General features: G+C 33.9%; 2 protein-coding genes across 2 annotated transcripts; one reads left to right on the top strand and one right to left on the bottom strand.

Annotated features, from left to right (window-relative positions):
* Positions 1-4066: 4066 nt before the first annotated feature.
* LOC124921521 (monothiol glutaredoxin-S2-like) lies at positions 4067-4644 on the top strand. The gene has a single exon (XM_047462191.1). The coding sequence runs from the start codon at positions 4133-4135 to the stop codon at positions 4439-4441; it is 309 nt and encodes a 102-aa protein (XP_047318147.1). The 5' UTR covers positions 4067-4132; the 3' UTR covers positions 4442-4644.
* Positions 4645-11271: 6627 nt separating this feature from the next.
* Positions 11272-12477, bottom strand: LOC124926207 (uncharacterized mitochondrial protein AtMg00810-like). The gene has a single exon (XM_047466397.1). It carries the CDS (start codon positions 12475-12477, stop codon positions 11272-11274), a length of 1206 nt encoding a protein of 401 aa, XP_047322353.1.
* Between the last annotated feature and the right edge of the window lie 10887 nt (positions 12478-23364).

Genomic DNA, 23364 nt, shown 5'->3' on the forward strand with positions numbered 1-23364 from the left:
ATGTTGGAATGACAATAATCTATTTAATAAGATTTAAATGGAAATGAAACGAGGATGATTTGAATATGGAAGGGATGTTGGACGCCTTCCACTTCTAGATGAGGTGCGAGATCAGATGGATGATTAAGTGGATCATCATCAGGCAGATCATGTGGATAATGATGTGGCAGATCATGTGGATGATCATGTGGATGATCATGTGACAGATAATGTGGAGGGGGCTCATATTAGAGAGGATGAGCCTTAAGTATTAGACTCCTCCATCATTAAAAATGCATTAGACACTATTTCTAGATCTGCACATAACATGGCTAGATCTGAAAAAAAATATAGCAAAAATAACACAATCATTGGCAGATGTAGCAGCAGCATCACAACAACAAGAAATCAACTCATCTGTCCTATTTGATTCTTCCATCCATTTCTTCTATGAGGCTATGGACACAAATCAATTTCTTAGGGATGTCATTCATAATTATTTTATAAATGCACCCTATATAGAAGAACCCCAACCCTCAGAGGTTTGATTTGAAACACCACCCCAAGTGGTGGTGGATGATGTTGTGGATGTTGCCAAAGATATTCAACCCACATATGTTTGAGTTGAAACACCACCCAAAGTGTTGGTGGAGGATGATGTGGATGTTTCCATAGATCATCAATCCGAAGTGGTGAAGTCTAAGATAAGAGGAAGCTTATACTTGAATCATCGTCACAGAGAATAGAGTAGTCGAAGAGGAAGAGCAAGTTAATTGTTAACAATCGGCCAGCAGTTCGAGTTAAAACACCACCACTTTTGGTTGTAAAAGTAGAACCTCATATGGATGAGCCAGTGGTTCCACTAGAGGTTGCAATAGTAGCTCCACTCATGTATAGGTTGCAAAGGATTAAAAACTGGGTCGGCTCTTTGCTCTCTCCTTACATAAAAATAACTAGGATGAGATTATCCCATGTCTTCTATTTCCGAGCTAATTTTTGCAGAATCCGACTTATGGTAACATCTTTAGAACCCTTCATAGTTATTTTAATGTTTTCTTAACTCTTATTAGGATGTATTCTATTCATTTGTCTTTGTAGTGAAGTGTTAATTCAGAGTGACAGAGTCACGCTGACTAGAGAACACTTGCTTACACTCAAAAGTGAAATATACTTGGACTCTGGAATAATTGATTCTTGGAGCTAATTGATCAATTACCTCCTAAAGAAGAATGCAAAGAAGAAAACTCACATCATCATCTAGAAATTTTGCTTCTCTTTTTTTACGTATGTAAGCTTTTATTTGATTATTATATATATATATATATATATTTTTAATTTTTAATATGATGTTCATTTGCAGAGTTCACATCATTGTGGTGTTAAAGTTTTTGTCGGTGTAATTAAAGAATAAATGGATTTATTTCATTTATCATTTGAAGACTTAAAGAAGGCTGACCTTGTAAGTAATCTATCAAATATTTTAGAACATTCTCATTTTTTTACTACATAACCATATGAAAAAATGGTCATGTTTTGCTGATTATGTTCCCTATTTTAGAAAAAAATGTCATTTTTATTTATTCTGCATCAACATGAAACAAAAAGAAATCCAATTAATTGATAACTTATAATTTCCAAACTATTTACCATGGGAGGAAAAATATTTTACATCTTAAGGCCTTGGTAATAAGATGAATTATCTATCTAAAAGTGTCTATTGAATTCATCAATCGAAAAGTATTTTTTCTTACCTTGGTAAAAACAGAAAAATGTGTTTGTTGAATTCATGTATATCGTTGACTCGTGAATGGTTGCTTCAATAGCTGACTTCCCATTCAATATTATGAAATTTATTTAGCAAGATTGTGATAATAAAACAGATTGTGGAATCTAATGCATGTGGCAGATGGAGTCATATATAGGAGAACAAACAAGACCGATTACTATTAACAACGATCACATGGTAAGTTATACAGTTTTAACATTGTTTGAGAATTATTTATATTAACTTGCTCAAACTTATGTTTTTGAAGTTCTTAGCAGTACTTAAGTCCATGAGGATAAAATTTAGTGTGAAGATCCTGAAGTAAGAATTGAATAAAGTTAGGTCTCAATTACCTGAGAAATTATAGAGAGTTGCTACTTGTTAGAAAAGAGGAAGATGATATGAATTAATAACATTTGTAACATTGTAACATTGTTTGGTTGCTACATTATATATGAAATGAATTTTTAATTAATACTGTTTGTTTATATTGAAAAATACTTAGAATGTTTGGTTGGTTGATACATTATATTAAATTAATACCATTTGTAACATTAGAATGTTTAGTTGGTTTGTACAATTGTTCCCTAACATGGCAATGTTCGGGAACAATTGTTCCCTAATATGGTCATATTCGAGACTAATTGCTCCTTAACATAGCCATGTTCGAGAACAGTTTCTCTCTAACATGGTCATATCTGGAAACAATTGCTCCTTAACATGGTCATGTCCTGGAAGCAGACCAATATTACCAATATTTTACCTCGGTTTATCAGACATTACACTTTAGTTTTAAAAATAATATTAAAGTTTATATATTACACTTCACCTTAAAAGAATATTTTAGTTTATACATTACAATTTAAGTTAAAAATATCATTATAGCTTAGTTCGGTGGTCGTTTTCTTCGCGGTCGTGTAATCGTCTTCTTCATAGTTGACTTCACAGTGGTCTTCTTCTTAGTGGTTTTCTTTGCGGTAATCGTCTTCTAGGTCGTCTGCTACTTCTAAATGGGTTTCTCATTGAGAGACAAATCTAAAACTCATACTTTTGAGATATTTTCAATAGAAGAAGACTATGATTTGATCAAATCTGAAGAAGAGTGCGCCCTTTATTTATTTTTATTTTTTTCTCTCTCACCCTTCTACTGTGACTTTTTTTTCACGGTGACAGTCAGGTGGGGCATCGCTGGGGGTCACTGCCCCAGCGTTGCTATCCCTATCATTCTCTCTCTCTCTCTCTCTCTCTCTCTCTATATATATATATATATATATATATATTAAAATTTCGGTATCTGGTATTAGGTTTTAGTTTTTCACATTTCCCATCCCCGACCCTGAACCCGATCGGGTAATTTTTTCACCCCGAACCCGATTATCGAGTACCCACGCTTATCGAGTATACAGGTACCCATTGTCGTCCCTAATTCGGACCGTAAATAAAAGTAACCAAATTTGTTTGAATTCTTCTTATTGATAATAATAATTTTATGTATTTATATTATTTAATTAATTTGAAATCAAATAAAAATTAATAAGAACCATTAATTATATATATATATTATGTCTTATATGGCTTTCCACCACATTGTTAAGTGAATTGGATCCGGGAATATAGAGGTCCCGGTTGTTGGATAAATAATTCTAATTCCCCAACTCAAAAAGATGCCCATTGAAGTGTATGCTTGTACTTCTTTTTAGTGATTTCAAAGTTTTCATCAATGTGTAAGTAAACTGATCAAATCATTCTACCTTAATCGAAACCGTTCAAACAAAATCAATTATCAAATTGAACCGGGCAAAGAGAACAAAACACGTATATGATATATAGCATGAGATAAGTTAAAGGAATTTGTTTGATCTTTGTAATCACACATGTTCTGGTCTATACGTACGGATATCATCATTAATGGACGAGCTTATATTAATATTAATATTAATATTATTATTATTAATGTAATTAAATCTCAATATTCACATGCAATATATAGGAACACCATATATATGATGAATAATTAATGATATTGTTTGAATTGATGGCCTTGTAGAGTTGTTGTTATCGTCACCTTGCATGAAAGTGAAGACACGCATATGTTGTCGTACAATCTAGACGTCTCTATTTCCGGTGCACAGATTCTCTGAGACATGAGACAGACATTATTATAATGGATGATGATCAATCTTTTAGCAGAACTACTACTTTTTAATTTATCTGTACGTAAATATTAAATAATGCTCTTGTGGTCCAAATATCTCTAAACATCGAAGAAGAACAACAACACATCAACCGCCTCCCTCTTCTATATAAACCCCTTCTCATGCTCCCAAATTCATCACAACTCAAACCCTAAAATTCAAAACCCTACAATCCCAAGACTAAGAAGTAGCAATGGAGAGAGTGACAAAGATGGTTGCAGAGAGACCGGTGGTGATATTCAGCAAGAGCACATGCTGCATGTGCTACTCAGTCAAGACCCTCTTCTCCGAATTCGGTGTCAATCCGGCCATCCACGAACTAGACGAGATCCCAAGGGGGCGTGAGATCGAGCAGGCCCTGACCCGTCTCGGCTGCAACCCTTCCTTCCCGGCCGTTTTCATTGGCGGCGAACTTGTAGGCGGCGCCAACGAAGTCATGACCCTTCACCTTAAGCGTTCCTTAATCCCCATGCTCAAACGCGCCGGCGCCCTATGGCTCTGACTCTCTCTATATATAAAAGATAACAATAATAATAAACACAGCTTAGATAGACTGCCTAGGTTTTCTTATAATGGTGGTCTAGCTATCTAACTGAAAAATATATATAACCGCTCTATCAATCCTTTTTGTTTTTTTTACTTGTTGGGAGTTCATGTGTAACCACTTGGAGTTTTGATAATAAATAGTAATAGAGTACTTGTTCTGATTTCTGTTTCATTATATAGAAACCCATGGCACAAAAAGATGACTGAAAACTCGTCTCGTTTTAAAAATGGTTTTATAAGAATAAAATATTGTTTGAGTTCTTATTGATACGACATTTAAATCATTATAAGTAATGACTTGTATGAAAATATGTTGATATTTTATATTTTATGTTTTTATAATTTTGTAGTTTTATTAAAACTTGATAGATATTTTAGGGACTCTAACAAATTTATTACAAAGGGATTGAAGGTTCCCAAAACTATTCACGTTTTTCTTAATCATTCATTCTTCTCAACCTAAATCTATGAATCAATCCAAAGTTCAGAAACTTCACATGGTATCAGAACTGGATGCTCGTCAAAATCAAGAAGACGAAGAAGAGACTCAGATTAACACCGACGATTCTTCTTCTAGCGATTACCTTTCATCTTCTTCAACAAATAGTTCGAACGACGAAAGATCAAGAATGTCTGGAAAGAAGAAACACAAAAATGATGTACTAACAACGATGCGTAACTCAGATCATACAGGTGCGATAATATGTACTACTATTTTTAATGGCGAAAATTATATTGGTTGGAGTAGTGGTATGCGATTAGCGCTAGAAGCAAAATCAAAGTTAGGGTTTATTGATGGATCTTTAGTTGTACCAAAAGAATCAGAAGTATTTTAGAAATGGCAAAAGATGGATTGTTTAGTCCGTTCTTAGATTCTGAACACAGTGTTGGATGAGATTAAATCAAACTATTCTTCCACAACCATAGTGTTGGACTTATGGCTTGATATCAAAGAACGATATCATGAAAACAACGGTCCACAAGCTTATTAGATCCATAAGGCCATTAGTAGCCTAAGACAGGGTACATTAAGTCTTGAAAAATATTTTTCCAAGATCAAGAAACTCTGGGATGAATTGATGGTCTTAGAACCTCTACCAACATGATTGTGACCCAAGAACTGTTTGCTGCTGCAGAATGACGAAATTGGTATTCCAAGTTGATACATCAAACAAGTTGACACAATTCTTAATGGGATTGAACGAATATTTTATAACGCAAGGCAACAAATTCTCCTCATGGACCTAAAACCAAGCTTAAATCGTGTTTATGCCATGTTGCTTAGCATTGAAAGACAAAGGGAAGTGCAGACTTTAATGAATGAACAAACAAATAGTTTTGTAATGTCTATGAAGGATAGTTTTGATCAGCAAAGAAGTTAGAATAATACTCGAAATAATAGAGGAAAAGGAGTAAACAACAAGACAAGAAGCAACAACAAAGGAACAACAAATATGTTTTGTACACATTGTAGGATGGAAGGACATACTCAAGAAGGATGCTTCAAGATCATAGGTTATCCGGAGTGGTGGAAAGGAAACCAAGATCAGAAGATAAAATATTTTGCAAATGCAACAACTACTGTAGTGAATATAACCCCTTTTTCTTTTGTGAAGATCAACCAGAATCATCATCAAAACAGAATTCTAAATTCAGTAACACTGAAATTGCTGATGTGATAAAGGAAGTCATAAAAGGGCTGCAAACCCAAGAAAAAGATAAAAACAAGTAATATGAAGGTATGTCTTCTAATCAAAATTTTGCTAGTGTTTGTAGTCAAAATGTGCATAGTAATAATAAAGAAAAACCTATTTGGATAATAGACAGTGGTGCTAGCTGTCATATTTTTTCTAATTTGAGTTTGATGACTGATGTTAAGATGATAACTAGCAAGACTTTATTCTTACCTAATGGAACATCTAAAAATGTAAAATATATAGGTAATGTTAGAGTTTCTGCAAAACTAAAATTATTAGATGTTATGCATTACAAGGTTTCACATATAACCTAATTTCAGTTTCAAAACTTTCCAAAAGGAACAATATTAGTTTTCAATTTTCTTCTACTAGTTGTCTATTCAGGATGTTAAGGACAATACGATGATAAGCAGATGAGATCTTTTCCAGAACATTTACTTACTAGAAATTGAATTAGGGAATAAAGTGTATAACACATGTAATGATTTCAAGTTGATACATAGAAGACTTGGTCATCTATCTGATATAGCACTTAAGCATGCTTACAATTTAGATAAAATTTAGATTTTCATTGTGATATCCTATCTCTAAATTGAAAATGTTACATTTTAAGTGTAGTATATCTAAAACTATAAAATGTTTTGAACTAGTTCACATGAATATATGGGGACCTTATAAAGATACATCTCTTATTGATTGTCCTTACATGCTCACGATTGTAGATGATTTTTCAAGATTTACATGGACATATATGATTAAATTAAAAAATATTGTTTGTCAAACTTTTATTGATTTCTATACAATGATTAGAACACATTTTGAATCATCAATCAAAATGGTAAGAACAGATAATGGTAGTGAATTCTTAAGTTACGAATGTCAAAAGTTTTTTAAAAAAACTGGTTTTTTCTATCAAAAGTCTTGCTCTTACACCCACAATAAAATTGGATGGTAAAGCAAAAATATCAACATTTACTACAAGTAGCACGTTTACTGCGCCAAACTACCCGCAATTTCTTGGCCATTTTCAATCCTTATGACCACACATATCATAAATAGGACCCCTTCACAAATTTTGAATTGGGAGAGTCCATTTTTTAATTTGCATAAAGAAAATCCAGATCTATCAAATCTTAAGGTGTTTGGTTGCTTGTGTTATGTGAAAAATAACCTTCTTCACAAAACTAAATTTGAGCCAAGAGGAAAAAAAATGTATTTTTATTGGTTATTTATGTGGACAGAAGGGTTATAGAGTGTTTGATATTTTAAATGAAAATATTTTTGTATCAAGAGATGTAACTTTTCATGAAAATATTTTTCCATATCAAAATGAAAGAATTATTTTAGAAAAAATCCCTAAAACCCTACAAAAGTAGATTTTTTTTATAATTCTGATGAAGAATCAGAATTATATAGTGAAGATGATCCATTAATTTCAAATGATTTTGATAATCATTAAACTGAAAATTAAAATTTTGAATCAAACACATCTACACAGCCTAATCCAAATAACTCAATGATTCATCTACAAGAACAACAAAGAAAAAGCAACAGGGATAGAAAGCCTCCTACTTGGCTTAACAATTATGTTGTCAATTCAAATATAAATAACAATGATAAGTCATATACTCCATAACATTCCCTTATTAGACTAAATGTATAGATGTTGAACACCTAGAGTTTTTAGAAAACATATCCACTATTAAAGAACCACAAAATTTTAAAGAAGATGTAAAAATCAAACATTGGAAAGTTGTTATGGATGATGAGTTAACAACTTTAAAAGAAAATAATACATGGAGTCTAGTTCAACTTCCTAAAGGGAAGAAAGCGATAGGTTGTAGATGGATATACAAGACCAAGTTGAATACATATGGATCGATTGCTAAATACAATGCGCGTTTAGTGGAGAAGGGATACAATCAAAAGAACGGCATTGAATTCCACGACAGTTTCTCCCCAGTTGCTAAAACAGTCACGGTAAGAATCTTATTTGTTTTAACATCTACTAATAATTGGTTTTTACAGCAATTTGATATCAACAATGCATTCCTCCACGATGACCTGGAAGATGATGTTTTTATGCACCTTCTAGAAGGATTAACGGGAGAATTAAATAAACAAAATCTGGTATGTCATCTAAACAAAAAGCCTTTATTGCTTAAAACAATCTTCAAGGCAGTGGAATAAAGAGTTTTCAAAACAATTAATTCATTTTAGTTTTGTTCAATGAATTAATGATAATTGTTTATTCATTCTTAAAACTGAAAAAATATTTACTGTTTTGTTAGTTTATGTAGATGATATACTTATTGCTGGAAATTTTATAAAAATTATAAACTTGATAAAAAAAATTACAATCAAAGACTTGGGTAAGACAAATATTTTCTAGGATTGGAATTGCATCGTACGAAAGCTGGTTTATTTATAAATCAACGCAAGTACATTCTTGACATATTGGCTGACACATGTCTTACTGATTGTAAACCAGTTGATATCCTAATAAAAAAAGGTATCAAACTCAATGAATTAAACAGTCTAGAATTGGCTGAACTAGAGATGTTCAGAAGGTTTGTTGACGTTTAATTTACTTGAGTTTTACAACACAAAATATCGGTTTTAGTGTCCAGAAACTAAGTCAATATATGCAGAAACCGCTGGAAGTCCATTGAGAGGTTGCCTTACAGGTTGTCAAGTACCTTAAAGGCACGCCTTCACTTGGATTGTTTTACTCTTGGGTAGTGTTTGGTAGAAGGTATAATCCTGTTAGGATAGGATAACTATACAAATAGTAAAATTATACAAGTGTTTGGTTAGATTAGTTTTATATCTACAGTAAAATTAATGGTATAACTTATACCTTAAAAGGGTATAAGTTATAACACCCCTGTTATAAAGTTATTAAATTCTTAATTTTTTTTATTATTCTTTTTATCATATTTTTATAATATTATTCTTTATTAGTTTATTATTTAATCTTTTATTAAATTTAATTATTAAATTTTAAATGTATTTTAATTTTGAGTATTTATTATTTACATGTTTTTAAAAAATAAAATTATTTATAAATTTTATTATTTCAAAATTAAAAATTTTGAATTTTCTTTTTAAAAGAAATTTAAAGTTTGTTTTATAATTATTAGTATAAAAATAATAATTATTATTATTATTTATCTCTTCTATTAAATACTTATTAGTTTAATAATTTAAAAAAATATATATTTTTCATATTTTAAACTAAATTACAAAATAATTATTATTTATTTTAAAATAATTTTTTTATAACATCTCACAGCAAAAATAAAAGACTTGAACAAATTATTCATTTTTATTAATTTTTTTGTGATTTTATTATTATATATTTATTAATATTAATTATTGATAATATTTATCTAATTATAAGAAATCATATATATATATATATATATATATATATATATATATATATAATCATATTGCATTATTATTTATTTTTTAAATTATTTATAAGATAATTAAATATATTTTTATTAGTTAAAATATAATTAATAATAAAAATTAAAATAAGATAAACATTAAAATAATTTATATAAATACAAAAATAAAATATTATTCCTCTTTTTACTATTTTCTTATATCATCAACCTAACACAAAATTATAAAACTTATATAATTTATACATTTTTTATCATTCCAACCAAACACTAATAATATATATAATTTATACCTCTTAATACCATATACAATTTATACCTCCTTACAACTTATACTTATATAATTAGTAACACGTACCAATCGACCCCTTGTAATACTAATAGTGTACTTGAGGCTTTTTCAGATGTCGATTGGGCAACTTGTACAGAAAGTTAGAGGTCCCTTACAGGTTATTGTGTTAAACTTGGAGGAGCCCTGGTGTCTTGGAAAACAAAAAAGAAAAACACAGTCTCACGATGTACTGCAGAAGAGGAATACTGAAGCATGTCCACCATTGTATGTGAGCTGAAATGGATCACTTTTCTACTGAAAGACTTCAATGCTGCAGTCCATCTTCTGATTCCCTTATGCTGTGACAATCAAGCTACAATACATATTACTGAAAATCCAGTCTTCCACGAGAGAACAAGGTTTTATTGTAAGGGACACATCGACATAGATTGTCATATTGTAAGGGACAGTTTCAAACAAGGTTTTATTCAGCCATTACATATATATTCAAAAATTCAGCAAGGTGGAATTTTTTCAAAGCCCTTGGAATTTCGACCTTTTGTTAATCTTATAGACAAGCTGAACTTAAGGTATGTTCATCTAGAGGGAGGGATGTGAAAATATGTTGATATTTTATATTATATGTTTTTATAAGTTTATAGCTTTATTAAAACCTGATAGATATTTCAGGGACTGTAACAAATTTATTACATTAATAAAAGGGATTGAAGGCTCCCAAAACCATTCACGTTTTTTTCTCAATCATTCATTCTTCTCAACCTAAATATATGAATCAATCCAAAGTTTAGAAATTTCACAACTTGAGGAATAATATAACGTTGAACTATCAACCCAACCGGAGATAAAAGAACAAACATAAAAAAAAAATAAAGAATATTAAAATAAAGATTCAGATGCAAAAAATATTTAGATTCATACAAATATCAATATCAAGATGTTTAGAGACTCTGTCATCTAGTTCCAAATCATTACTATTTTATTTCGCCAAAAGGAATGAATTTAAAAACATTTAGTTCATACATAATACTCATAAAAGAAGGCCAAAAGGGCGTCGTCCAAGTGTCGTTGGCCAATCCAATCTCTTATAATTCATATCGCTCTAGAGTTTGGACTCTAAATTTTGGAGTTTAACTCCGTTAGGGTTAGAGTATACTCAAAGATTGTGAGCTGTAAGAATAGATAGAAATAGAATAATATTGTGTACATCTTTATTCAATGTAGTAAAGGTATTTATACTTAAATTACATTGGCAATATAAGGAAACTATAATATAATATAATATATTATAGAATATAATATATTATATTATATTATATTATATAATAATATAATATATCAATATAATATATTATTATATTATATACACTAACACCCTCCCTCAAGCTCAATGTGGAAGAGCATTGAACATCTTGAGATTGGAGACTAAATCTTGAAAACGTTGAGGAGGAAGAAATTTGGTAAAAATGTCAGGAATCTGAGTTTGCGAAGAAATGGGAATCAATTGTATGGTACCATTAACGACATGATGGCGTGTCAGATGACAATCTATTTTTATATGTTTGGTACGTTCGTGAAATACATCATTATGAGCAATCTGAATTGCACTATTATTATCACAGAAAAGTGGAATAGCAGCGGATGAAGGAACACCCATATCTTGAAGTAACCATTGTAGCCAGAGAAGCTCAAAGGTAGTATCTGCAAGAGCACGATATTCAGATTCTGTACTAGAACGAGAAACAACAGTTTGTTTCTTACTTCTCCATGAAATGAGAGTTGTGCCAAGAGAGAAACAATAACCAGTAGGGGATCGACGATCAGTTGGATCACCTGCCCAATCAGCATCAGAGTATGCTCGTAACTCTAGAGGAGAAGAGTGAGCAAAATGTAGTCCATGAAATAAAGTTCCTCTAATGTATCGTAATATACGAAGAACAGCAGAGAAATGAGTTGTACGAGGAGATGACATAAATTGACTCACGATATGGACATCATATGCAATATCTGGAAGAGTGACAGTAAGATATATAAGACTACCAACTAGTTGTCGATAAAGTGTTTCATCACTTAGTGGAGTACCATCAGTAGCAGCCAAATGTTCTGTGGAGTCAAAGGGTGTGCTAACAACTTTTGTGTCAGTAATACCAGCCCGAGATATGAGATCAGTTGTGTACTTAGCTTGTGATAAATAGTAACCGGATTTGTCGGAAGCTATTTCAAGTCCCAAGAAATAACTTAATTGTCCAAGATCTTTCATTTCAAATTGTTGATGTAGAAAATTCTTGAGATCACAGATTCCATTTGTGTCATCACTAGTAATTATCATGTCATCCACATAAAGTAAAAGTAAGGTACAACCTTGATCTGTTTTGCGCAAAAACAATGCATGATCATAAAAGCTGGATTTGAAACCAAGATTACCAATGGTGTAGCTAAATTTGGCGAACCACTCCCTAGGAGCTTGTTTAAGACCATAAAGAGCTTTGCGGAGTCTACAAACTTTATTTAGAGGATGATCATACCCAGGTGGAGGTTGCATATACACTTCTTCTGTTAGTTCACCATTAAGAAATGCATTTTTTACATCCATTTGAAATAGTTTCCATCTTTTGCTAGCAGCTACTACAATGAGGCTACAAACCGAGGTCAATCGAGCGATAGGAGCAAACGTTTCCTCATTGATAGAAAACAGAGAAAAGAGAAACTAGGGTTTTATTATACATTCAATATGTTGAAATAAAAAACAATAAAAGACTTATTTATAAGCCAACAAAGAGACTAAATAATAAAATATATAAAAGTAAAGGTCTAAAATACTAATATCCCCCGTCAAACTCATGATGCAGCAGCAATGAGCATTGAGAGTTTGGTAACAAAAAAACGAAAACGAGAAGAGGATAGAGCTTTGGTGAACAAGTCGGCGATCTTCACAGAGGAAGAAACAAATGGTACCGATTGCAAAGTGATGTCGAACAACATGACAATCAATCTCAATGTGTTTCGTCCTCTCATGGAACACCGAATTATGAGCAATCTGGATGGCACTCTTATTATCACAGAACAACGGAGTAGGCTCATGAAGAAAGACTCCCATGTCGGCAAGTAACCATCGTAACCAAACAGTCTCACAGGTCGTAGAGGCCATAGCACGATACTCAGCTTCCGTGGAAGATCTAGAGATCACATCTTGTTTCTTGCTCTTCCATGAAATCAAAGAATCACCAAGAAAGATACAAAACCCTGTGGTGGACTTTCGATCGGAGGGATCACCAACCTAATCAACATCAGAGAACGCTCGAAGATCCAAGGAAGAAGAGGAAGAAAGGAGAAGGCTCTGAAACTGAGTTCCCCGAAGATACCGGAGAATACGAAGGACAGCACTCCAATGAACTATAGTAGGTGCAGTAACAAACTGACTAACAATGTGTACAGCATGAGCAATATCAGGACGGGTGATGGTGAGGTAAACCAAGCTGCCAACAATAGTACGATACAAGGCTGGATCTGGCAAAGGTGAGCCATCGGTTAGAGAATATTGAGCATTGGTTTCAATTGGAGTATCCACAATCTTATTATCAGTAAGACGAGCAATATCAAATATATCACCTATATATTTTGACTGAGATAAAATATATCCCTTTGGAGATGAAGCAACCTCAATCCCAAGGAAATAACGTAACATCCCCAAATCTTTCATCGCAAAACTACGAGCCAACTCGGATTTCAAGAGCCCAATCCCGTCAATATCATCACCTGTAATAATCATATCATCAACGTATAAAGATAGAAGAATACGGCCTCGATCTGTACACTTGATGAACAATGCCGAATCATGATGACTACGATAAAATCCTATTGAAGTGATCACAGAAGAGAATTTATCAAACCAAGCGCGTGGTGCTTGTTTAAGCCCATAGAGAGCTTTCCGGAGCTTACAAACTTCACCAAGTTTGTGAGGGACCCCAGGTGGAGGAACCATAAAAACCTCTTCTTGAAGATCTCCATTGAGGAAAGCATTCTTAACATCCATCTGAGTTATATTCCACTTACGAACGGAAGCAACGGTAATAAGAGTGCGAACAATTGTCATTTTCGCAACTGGGGCAAAAGTTTCCTCGTAATCCATGCCATATTCCTGAGAAAAACCCCTCGCAACGACTCGGGCTTTATATCTCTCAATAGACCCATCAGACTTGGTTTTGATTTTGTATACCCATCGAGAACCAATAGGTCGTTTTCCTGATGGTAAAGAAACCAAATCCCATGTATGTGTTTGATGTAGTGCTGCAAGTTCCTCAGCCATAGCAAACTGCCAAAGAGGATCAATAACAGCTTCTCGATAGGACGATGGCTCATACAAACAATGAATATATGCTAAAAAAGAAGCAAAAGATGTAGAGTAACACGAATAAGAAAAATCAGGAAGTTTGGTTGACTTACGTATACGGGTTGACTGACGAGGTGAAGGATCCACATAATCGGGAGGAGATTGAGAGACCGTGGAGGGAGGAAGATATGTGTCAGGAACTACAGTACTAGAGTCTGTAGTAGGAGGTGTCACCTCTGTAGTACTAGAATATGTAGTAGGAGGTGTCACCTCATCATCAACCGTAAAAGCATCAATTCTAACAAAGTCTAGGTGAGTCATATCATGAGAATTTATAGGAATGGAAAAAAATGGAATATGCTCAAAAAACGAAACATGACGGGAGACATATAATTTTTGACTGACGGGATCAAAACAACGATAACCTTTTTGTCCTATCCCGTACCCCAAGAAAACACACATTACAGATCGTGAAGTCAATTTGTTACGCTCAACGTGTGGACGTAATACAAAACAAGCGGAACCAAAGACACGTAATGAGGAATAAGCAGGAGCATATACTTGAAGTTTTTCAAACGGTGACAAACCTGAGTTGTGAGATGTTGGAATCATATTAATAAGATGTACAGCAGTGAGGATGGCTTCACCCCAAAAGACACTAGGAACATTGGCAGACAATAAGAGAGAGAGAGCTATTTCAACAATATGTCGATGTTTTCTTTCTGCAACGCCATTTTGTTGAGGGGTGTCTGAACAAGAACTCTGATGAAGAGTTTCGTCAGAAGCAAGTAACCTAGAGAAATCATTAGAGGTGTATTCCCCACCCAAATCACAACGAAAACATTTAATAACAGACGAATACTGAGTTTTGACAAGAGCTCTAAAAGTATGAAATATACCTAAAAATTCAGAACGACGTTTCATAAGAAAAACCCAAGTATAACGAGTACAATCATCAATAAACGAAACATAATAGCGGGAATCCCCTTTTGTAGGTAAAGGAGAAGGTCCCCACACATCAGAATGAACTAGATCAAATGGAGCAAAAGATGAAGATAAACTTGTTTTAAAAGGCAAAGCCGAAAACTTAGCAAGTTTACAACCACTACAATCAGAAACATCATCAGTTTTCAAATCACCTAAAACTCCAGTAGAAGCCAAAAAATTTAAACGGGATCCTGAAATATGTCCTAAACGAGAATGCCATAAATAAAAGGTAGAAGAAGAGTGACTCAAATGAAAAGATGTCAAATCCACAGTAGAAGCAGCACTAGTAGCTATTTTTGGTACTTCAAGTTCATCCAACACATATAATCCTCCTCTCTTATGGCCTGTCCCAATCAGCTTCTGAGAATGTGGATCCTGCACATAACAAGTGGAATTAGAAAAGAAGACGGAATATCCCAAGTCACACAATTGACTAACCGAGACAAGATTTAAGGTAAGACTTGGAATATAATAGACATCTGAAAGAGTTAAATTGTGTGTATTAATAGAACCGACTCCTACTAATGGCATATGGGTACCATCAGTTGTTGCAACCGAGATAGACGAGTTTGGTGACAAAGAATCAAAAGAAGACAATTCAGGAGACATATGATGAGAGGCCCCAGAGTCTAGAACCCAAATAGGAGAATATATACCTGAGGGAGCAGAGGTATTGGAAGAAGACAAACCGACATGAGAAGACGCTGACATGGCATGAGGTTGCGAAGCGAGAAACCTTTGGAACAACTCAATCATCGATGGATCTATAGGAGGTGGAGTCAATACACTACTAGCTTGGAATGCTTGACTTGTAGGTTTCCATGAGGGAAAATGAGATGATGATTGTGGAGGGCGTCTTTGTGATTGCTGGTGTGGTTGCGATTGTTGTTGTTGGTGCGGTTGTTTACCTTTATTGATTAACAAAGGACATTGGCCTTTCCAGTGACCATTCTTCTTACAGAAAGCACATTCATCCATAGTCACTCGTGAGTTCAATCGATTCGGATGATTACTAAAGGGATTATGTGGAGTTGCAAGAACGAATGAAGTAGATGTTGGGTTATGCTCTTTGTCAAGTCGAGTCTTGATTCGTATCTCCTCAGCTATCAACTCATGGACAATCGAATCAACTGAAGGCAAAGGGTTCTGATGCAAGATTGATCCACGCAAAGTCTCAAAATCAGATCGAAGAGCAACCAAAAATTGAACTAAGTGTTGTTGCTCTCGATGTGTGATGTAAGGTGCCAATACCCGTAACTCCTCAAACTCGGTAAGAGCCAACTGATCCCACAAATCAGACATGGCGGAATAAAAATCTTGGATACACAAATCATTCTGCTTGAGTGCACGAATGTCCGTTTCCAACTGAAATTGTCGGGCAAAATTAGACTGTGTATAAAGACGAGCAAGATGGTCCCAAACGTGCTTGGATGTATCGTACTTTGCCAACTGAACCCCAATCGAATGTGTGACAGAATTGTTTATCCACGTGATGATCTTCGAGCAAAACAAGAGACATACCGTAACAGATTAATCCTTCGGTGTAGAAGCATAAGAATCATTGCAAAAACCCTCGATCCCAACAAATCAAGCCCTATAAATGAATGGTGGCTCTGATACCATGATAGAAAACAGAGAAAAGAGAAACTAGGGTTTTATTATACATTCAATATGTTGAAATAGAAAACAATAAAAGACTTATTTATAAGCCAACAAAGAGACTAAATAATAAAATATATAAAAGTAAAGGTCTAAAATACTAATACTCATAACCAATACCATATTCTTGAGTATATCCCTTAGCAACAAGACGAGCTTTATATTGTTCAACTGAACCATCTGCTCGTGTCTTAATTTTAAAAACCCATTTACAACCAACGACTGACTTATGTGAAGGTAAATCAACCAAGTCCCAAGTTTTTGTCTTGGTAAGTGCTTGCAATTCTTCTACCATTGCTTGCTACCATAAAGGGTTAGAGTTGGCCTCGCGAAAAGTATGAGGTTCATAGAGAGACAATAGTTGAATACACATGAAAGTTACGAAGACGAACAGAAGGTTGACTTACACGATTGGTGCGACGATGAGGTGGTGGTGGTGGTGGTAATGGTGATGGTGGTGGTGGTGGAAAACAAGAAGATTCTTGAATGATATGATCATATGAGGTATGTGCCGGATTTTGAGATGGAGAAGATGTCGATGTAGGAAATGCAGATGGAGTTGAGTCGCAAGAGTTGTTAAATGGTCCTACAAAAGAAATGTTAGGAAACAAAAGTATGGTAGGATCACGAAAAAATTGAGTAGGAGGTTCATTGACTCTAAATTTAGATATAGTTGAAAACATCTTATGTTCCCAAAATGATACATGACGAGAGATACGAAGACGTTGAGACAATGGATCCCAACACCTGTATCCTTTGTGTTCAATTTCATAACCTAAGAAACAACATAATCGAATTCGAGGTTCTAATTTATTGTATTCATGAGGTTGTAATAAAACAAAACAAACACATCCAAAAACTTTGAGAGTTTGATAATTCGGAGCTCGATTAAAAAGACGTTCAAAAGGAGAGATGTTATCTATGACAGGAGAAGGAATGCAGTTGATAGTATAAACAGCTCGAACAACATTAAGAATGTGTCTATGTTTTCGCTATGCCCGACCATTTTGTTGAGAAGTTCCAAGACAAGATCTTTGAATAATTGTGTCCTCTTGTGCTAGAAACTCTATGAATTTTGTTTATTTGTATTCCATGGCATTATTAGTGCGCAAGATTTTAATTTTGGAGGAAAATTGAGTCTGGATCATATTAGCAAACCGAATATAAATTGAGGACAATTCAAACCTATTACGCATCAAATAGATCCATGTATAACGAGAAAAATCGTCAATAAAAATCACATAATATTTTAAACCACCCATAGTATTATGTGGTGCAGGACCCCAAATATCAGAGTGAATCATATCAAAAGGTGCTAAGGAATTAGAATCATTAGGAAAAAAAGGTAAAGTGTGTTATTTAGAGAGCTCACAAGAAACACAATCAAAAGTTTCAGTCTTAATAGGGCCTAAAGAACCACTAGAAATTAAAGAACTCAAACGATCTTTAGAAGGGTAACCTAATCGAGAGTGCCAAATTTGAGAAGTGATAGCTCCAATAAAATATTGTGATGGAAGAGATAGAGAAGTGAGTTCAAACAATCGTCCAACCTTACGTCCCGTTCCAATGATTTTATTTATTTGAAGATCTTGGACAACACAACCATTACTCGAAAAAGTTATGTTAAAATCGAGATCACATAGTTGTCCAACAGAAATAAGATTTAACGAAAATTTTGGAACAAAAAATGTTTCAGGTAAGGACAATATAGAAGTTTGAGTGGTACCAATAGTTTGAACATTCAAAGTAATATTATTAGCAGTATGAACAACATACGGAATAATAGGCTTTCTAGTGAATGTGAGAAAAGATGATTCAGAAGTCATATGATTACAACATCCTGAATCAAAAAACCATGAGGTAGAAGTACCTGGTGTGGCAGATAACACTGAAGAAGATGGCAATGGAGAAGATGTAGTACCATGATTTGATTGAAGTTTTTGTATGAGTGATTGAATGTTTGTAAGAGAAAATTTGGGAAAAGTGTTCTCTAATGAAGTACATTTGACAGCAGCAACGGTAAAGAATGCAAACTTGGAAGACTTCTCCATTAAAATTGAATTAATGTGAACATCAATGTTCAAAAATAAATACACAAACCTTAAATGACCATAAACCTTAGAGTCTAGGCTCTGATACCATGTAAGAATAGATAGAAGGAGAATAATATTGTGTACATCTTTATTCAATGTAGTAAAGGTATTTATACTTAAATTACATTAGCAATATAAGGAAACTATAATATAATACAATATAATATAATATATTATAGAATATAATATATTATATTATATTATATTATATAATAATATACCAATATAATATATTATTATATTATATACACTAACATGAGCCATGTTCCAGACATTCGCTTTCAACTAGATTTCTACGATCAAACTCGACGATGAGGGGTTTGGGAACTATTTTGGTAAAGATAAGTGGAAGTTCACTGAAGGTTCTCTCGTGATGGCTAGAGAAACAAAGACGAACACATTATACGTAATGTGAACCAAATTGTACAAGGGAAAGATAAACTTAATCTGGAAAGATGTGGATATTGATTTGTGGCACAAGACATCGGCCACGTTAGTGAGAATGGACTTCAAACTCTTGCTAGAAAACAATTCCTTTCCGATTTGAAAAGTACGTGTCTAAAAACCTATGATGTTTGCTTAGTTAGAAAAACCCACAGAGTTCCATTTCATACACTCCCTCCACATAGTGATTCATACTAATAATGTTTGTTCTATGCAATAAAATCTTTCGGTGAAGCATATTATTTTGTAGCATTTATTGATAATCACTCTTAAAAGTTTGGTTTTATGCTCTAGAAACTAAAGATCGGGTGTTAGAGGTTTGTAAAGTTTTATGTGCCAAAATTGAGAGAGAAACAAGAAGAAAATTGTGATGCGTGAAGTTAGACAACGGCGGTGAATATAGAGGGATGTTTGAATGATATTGTACATATCACGACATCAGATTGGTGAAAACACCTTTAAAGACACCTCAGCACAATGGTGTGGCTTAAAATGAACTAAACGATTGAAGAAAGAGTGTGGTGTATGTTGTCTCATGCAAAGTTTCCCAAGTTCTTTTAGGGGAGGCATCGAGAACCGCAATTGACTTGATAAACACTTCTTTTGCAGCAGCATTGAACAATGACATTCCGAATAGGGTTTATATAGGAAAATATGTCTCTTACAAATATTTGAGAGTTTTTGGTTATAAGACGTTCGTTTATTTCTCAAAAGATGAAAGGTCGAAGCTCGACGATAAGAAGAAATTGTGTGTGTTCATGGGATACAGTCACAAAGAGTTTGGGTACAAGTTATATGATCCAAGGACGCAGAAAATCGTGAGAAGTAGAAATGTTGTATTTTAAAAACCAAGTTATAGGTTATATTGACAAGGTTGAAGAAATTAATTCCTCTACTGAAATTTATATTAGTTTAGATGCAACTCTACCTTTCATGAGTCTTGATCATGAGGGAGGCACTCAAAAAGACGACGGTAATGGTGTGAACGAGGACGAGCCAATTGAACAAATTAAGGAAGAAACTACATCGATACTAGTTGAACATCTTTGAGAAGATCTAACAGGGAGAGTCAACTCTCTATTTGATATCCTTCTAATGTTTATTTATTGCTCACGGATAGAGGAGAACCAGTATTTTATCAAGAAGCAATTAAAGTTGATGACAAGAACGAGTGGTTAAAAACCATACAAGAAGAGATGCAATCCTTACATGATAACAACACGTACGACTTGGTAAAACTACCTTAAGGAAAGAAAGCATTCAAGAATAAGTGGGTGTATAAGTTGAAGACCAAAAATAATAGCTCATATATTAGGTACAAGACTCGGTTAGTTATAAAGGGGGGTCGACTTTGAAGAAATATTTTCTCCGGTGGTAAAGAATTGCTCAATCTGAGTTGTATTAAGGTTAGTTGCACGCCTGAACCTAGAGGTGGAATAACTTGACGTAAAAACAGTTTTTCTTCATGGTGAATTTGAAGAAGATATTTATATAGAGCAACCCGAGAGATTCAAAGTTAGAGTCAATGATGAAAAAGATATGATGGTAGCCACTCTCTATGTCGACGAACTCATATTCACCTGAAGCAGCGCAAAACTAATTAAGTAGTTCAAGGAGGTAATGAAGAAAGAGTTCGAGATGACGGACTTAAGACTGATGGAATATTTTCTTGGACTAGAAGTGAAGTAGTTGAAGGAAGGGGTTTTAATAACTCAAAAGAGATACGTTCTTTAAATTTTAAAAAAGTTTAAAATGGAGGATTGCAATCGGGTTTCTACTCCAATGGAATCGGCCACTAAACTCTCAAAGTTTGATGGAGGAGAACGAGTTGATGCTGGGAAATATCGAAGGTTAATCGGAAGACTAAGGTATCTTATAAGCACGAAACCCAACATAATATTGAGTGTTGGGATAGCAAGCAGATTCATGGAGGATCCAAGCTATACACATTGAAAGGTCTTAAAGAGAATTCTGAGATATGTTCGAGGAACCCTTTAACTTGGTCTTTTCTATTTAAAATCATATGACTACTGATTAGTGGATTACTTGGATAGTGATTGGTGTGGTGATGTTGATGATCGAAAAAGTACTTCGGGTTATATATTCCTACTCAGTAATATGACTTTTACTTGGTTGTCAAAGAAGCAACCTATTGTAACTTTGTCGACCTACTCAGCCGAGTATGTGGAGGCCTCTTGGAGCGTGTGTCATGTAGTTTGACTTTCAAATTTACTAAGTCAACAGAGAGTGATCTGAAATGAAGGGACTATGATCTGAGTTGAAAACATGTCGGCAATCGAATTAGCAAAGAACCCAGTTAATCATGGAAAAAGTAAGCACATCGACGTCCGATTTCATTTCATCCGAGAACAAGTTAGAGAAGGAAAGGTCGAGATGGAGCATGTTGAAAGTCGAGCTCAAGCTGTGAACGTAATCATCAAGCCACTAGCGACCACACTAATTGAGAGTTGTAAAAGATTGATTGGAATGAGAAATGGGAAGAATATTTAAGTTTAAGGGGGAGATTTGTTAAAAACTTAAATTAAGACATTTTATTTTTTATGTTTAATATTAACCAAGAGATATACATTATTTTAGCATTTGAAGAGGCGAGCATTTGAAGAATCAATATTTTCCTATAAAGACATGTAAATATCAATTTGATAAGAAAAAAAGAAGAAATATAGTGAGTTAAAGAGAACAAAGTATTACTAACTATTATAATTTTGTTTTCCCTCTTGTTACCAACAATGACTATGTGATTGCTTTCAGTAATTTTCTTATGTTACTTCTCATAACGATCTTTTCTCCACATGTTCGAGAGGAGATTTTGAGAATCTTCAAATGGGTAACGATGATTCATCGAAGAGAGTATTTATCGGTGACATTTGTTAAGAGACTATCGTCGGTTGCCAATTGTTAATCAAAGATGTGAGCCACGTTCCAGACATTCGTCTTAACTGGATTTCTACGGTCAAACTTGACAAAGAGGGTTCGGGAACTATTTTGATGAAGGTAAGTGGAATCTCACCAAAGGATCGCCCATGATAGCTAGAGGAACGAAGACGAACACATTGTATGTAATGCAAACCAAATTGTATAAGGGAGAGATAAACTTAATCCGGAAAGACATGGATATTGATTTGTGGCACAAGGCATTGACCACGTTAGTGAGAAGAGACTTCAAACTCTTACTAGAAAACAATTCATTCCTGATTTGCAAAGTATGTCTCTAAAAACCTTATGATATTTGCTTAGCTAGAAAACCCACAGAGTTCCATTTCATACACACCCTCCACATAGAAAATCAAATATTCCTTATTCGATTCATACTAATAATGTTTGTTCTATGTAATAAAATCTCTCGTTGAAGCATATTATTTTGTAGCCTTTATTGATAATCACTCTAGAAAGTTTGGTTTTATGCTCTGGAAACTAAAGATCAAGTGTGAGAGGTTAAAGATTTTCATGTCGAAATTGATAGAGAAACAAGCAGAAAATTGTGATGTGTAAAGTTAGTCAACAACGGTGAATATAAGGGGACATTTGAATGATATTGTAGAGATCACGATATCAAATTGGTGAAAACACCTTTAAAGACACCTCAGCACAACGGTGTGGCTGAAAAATGAACTAGACGGTTGAAGAAAGAGTGCAGTATATGTTGTATCATGTGAAGTTGCCCAAGTCCTTTGGGGGGAGGCATCGAGAACCGCAATTGACTTGATAAACCTTTCTCCTACAATAGCATTGAACATTGAAATTCTGAAGAGAGTTTGTATAGGAAAAGATGTCTCTTACAATCATTTGAGAGTCTTTGGTTATAAGACGTTCGTTTATATCCTAAAAGATGAAAGGTCGAAGCTCGGCGATAAGGCAAAATTGTGTGTCTTAATGGGATATAGTCACAAAGAGTTCGGGTACAAGTTATATTATCCAAGGACGGAGAAAATCGTGAGAAGTAGAG

The sequence above is a fragment of the Impatiens glandulifera genome, chromosome 1, assembly GCF_907164915.1.
Source record: "Impatiens glandulifera chromosome 1, dImpGla2.1, whole genome shotgun sequence".
Classification (NCBI taxonomy): Eukaryota; Viridiplantae; Streptophyta; class Magnoliopsida; order Ericales; family Balsaminaceae; genus Impatiens; species Impatiens glandulifera.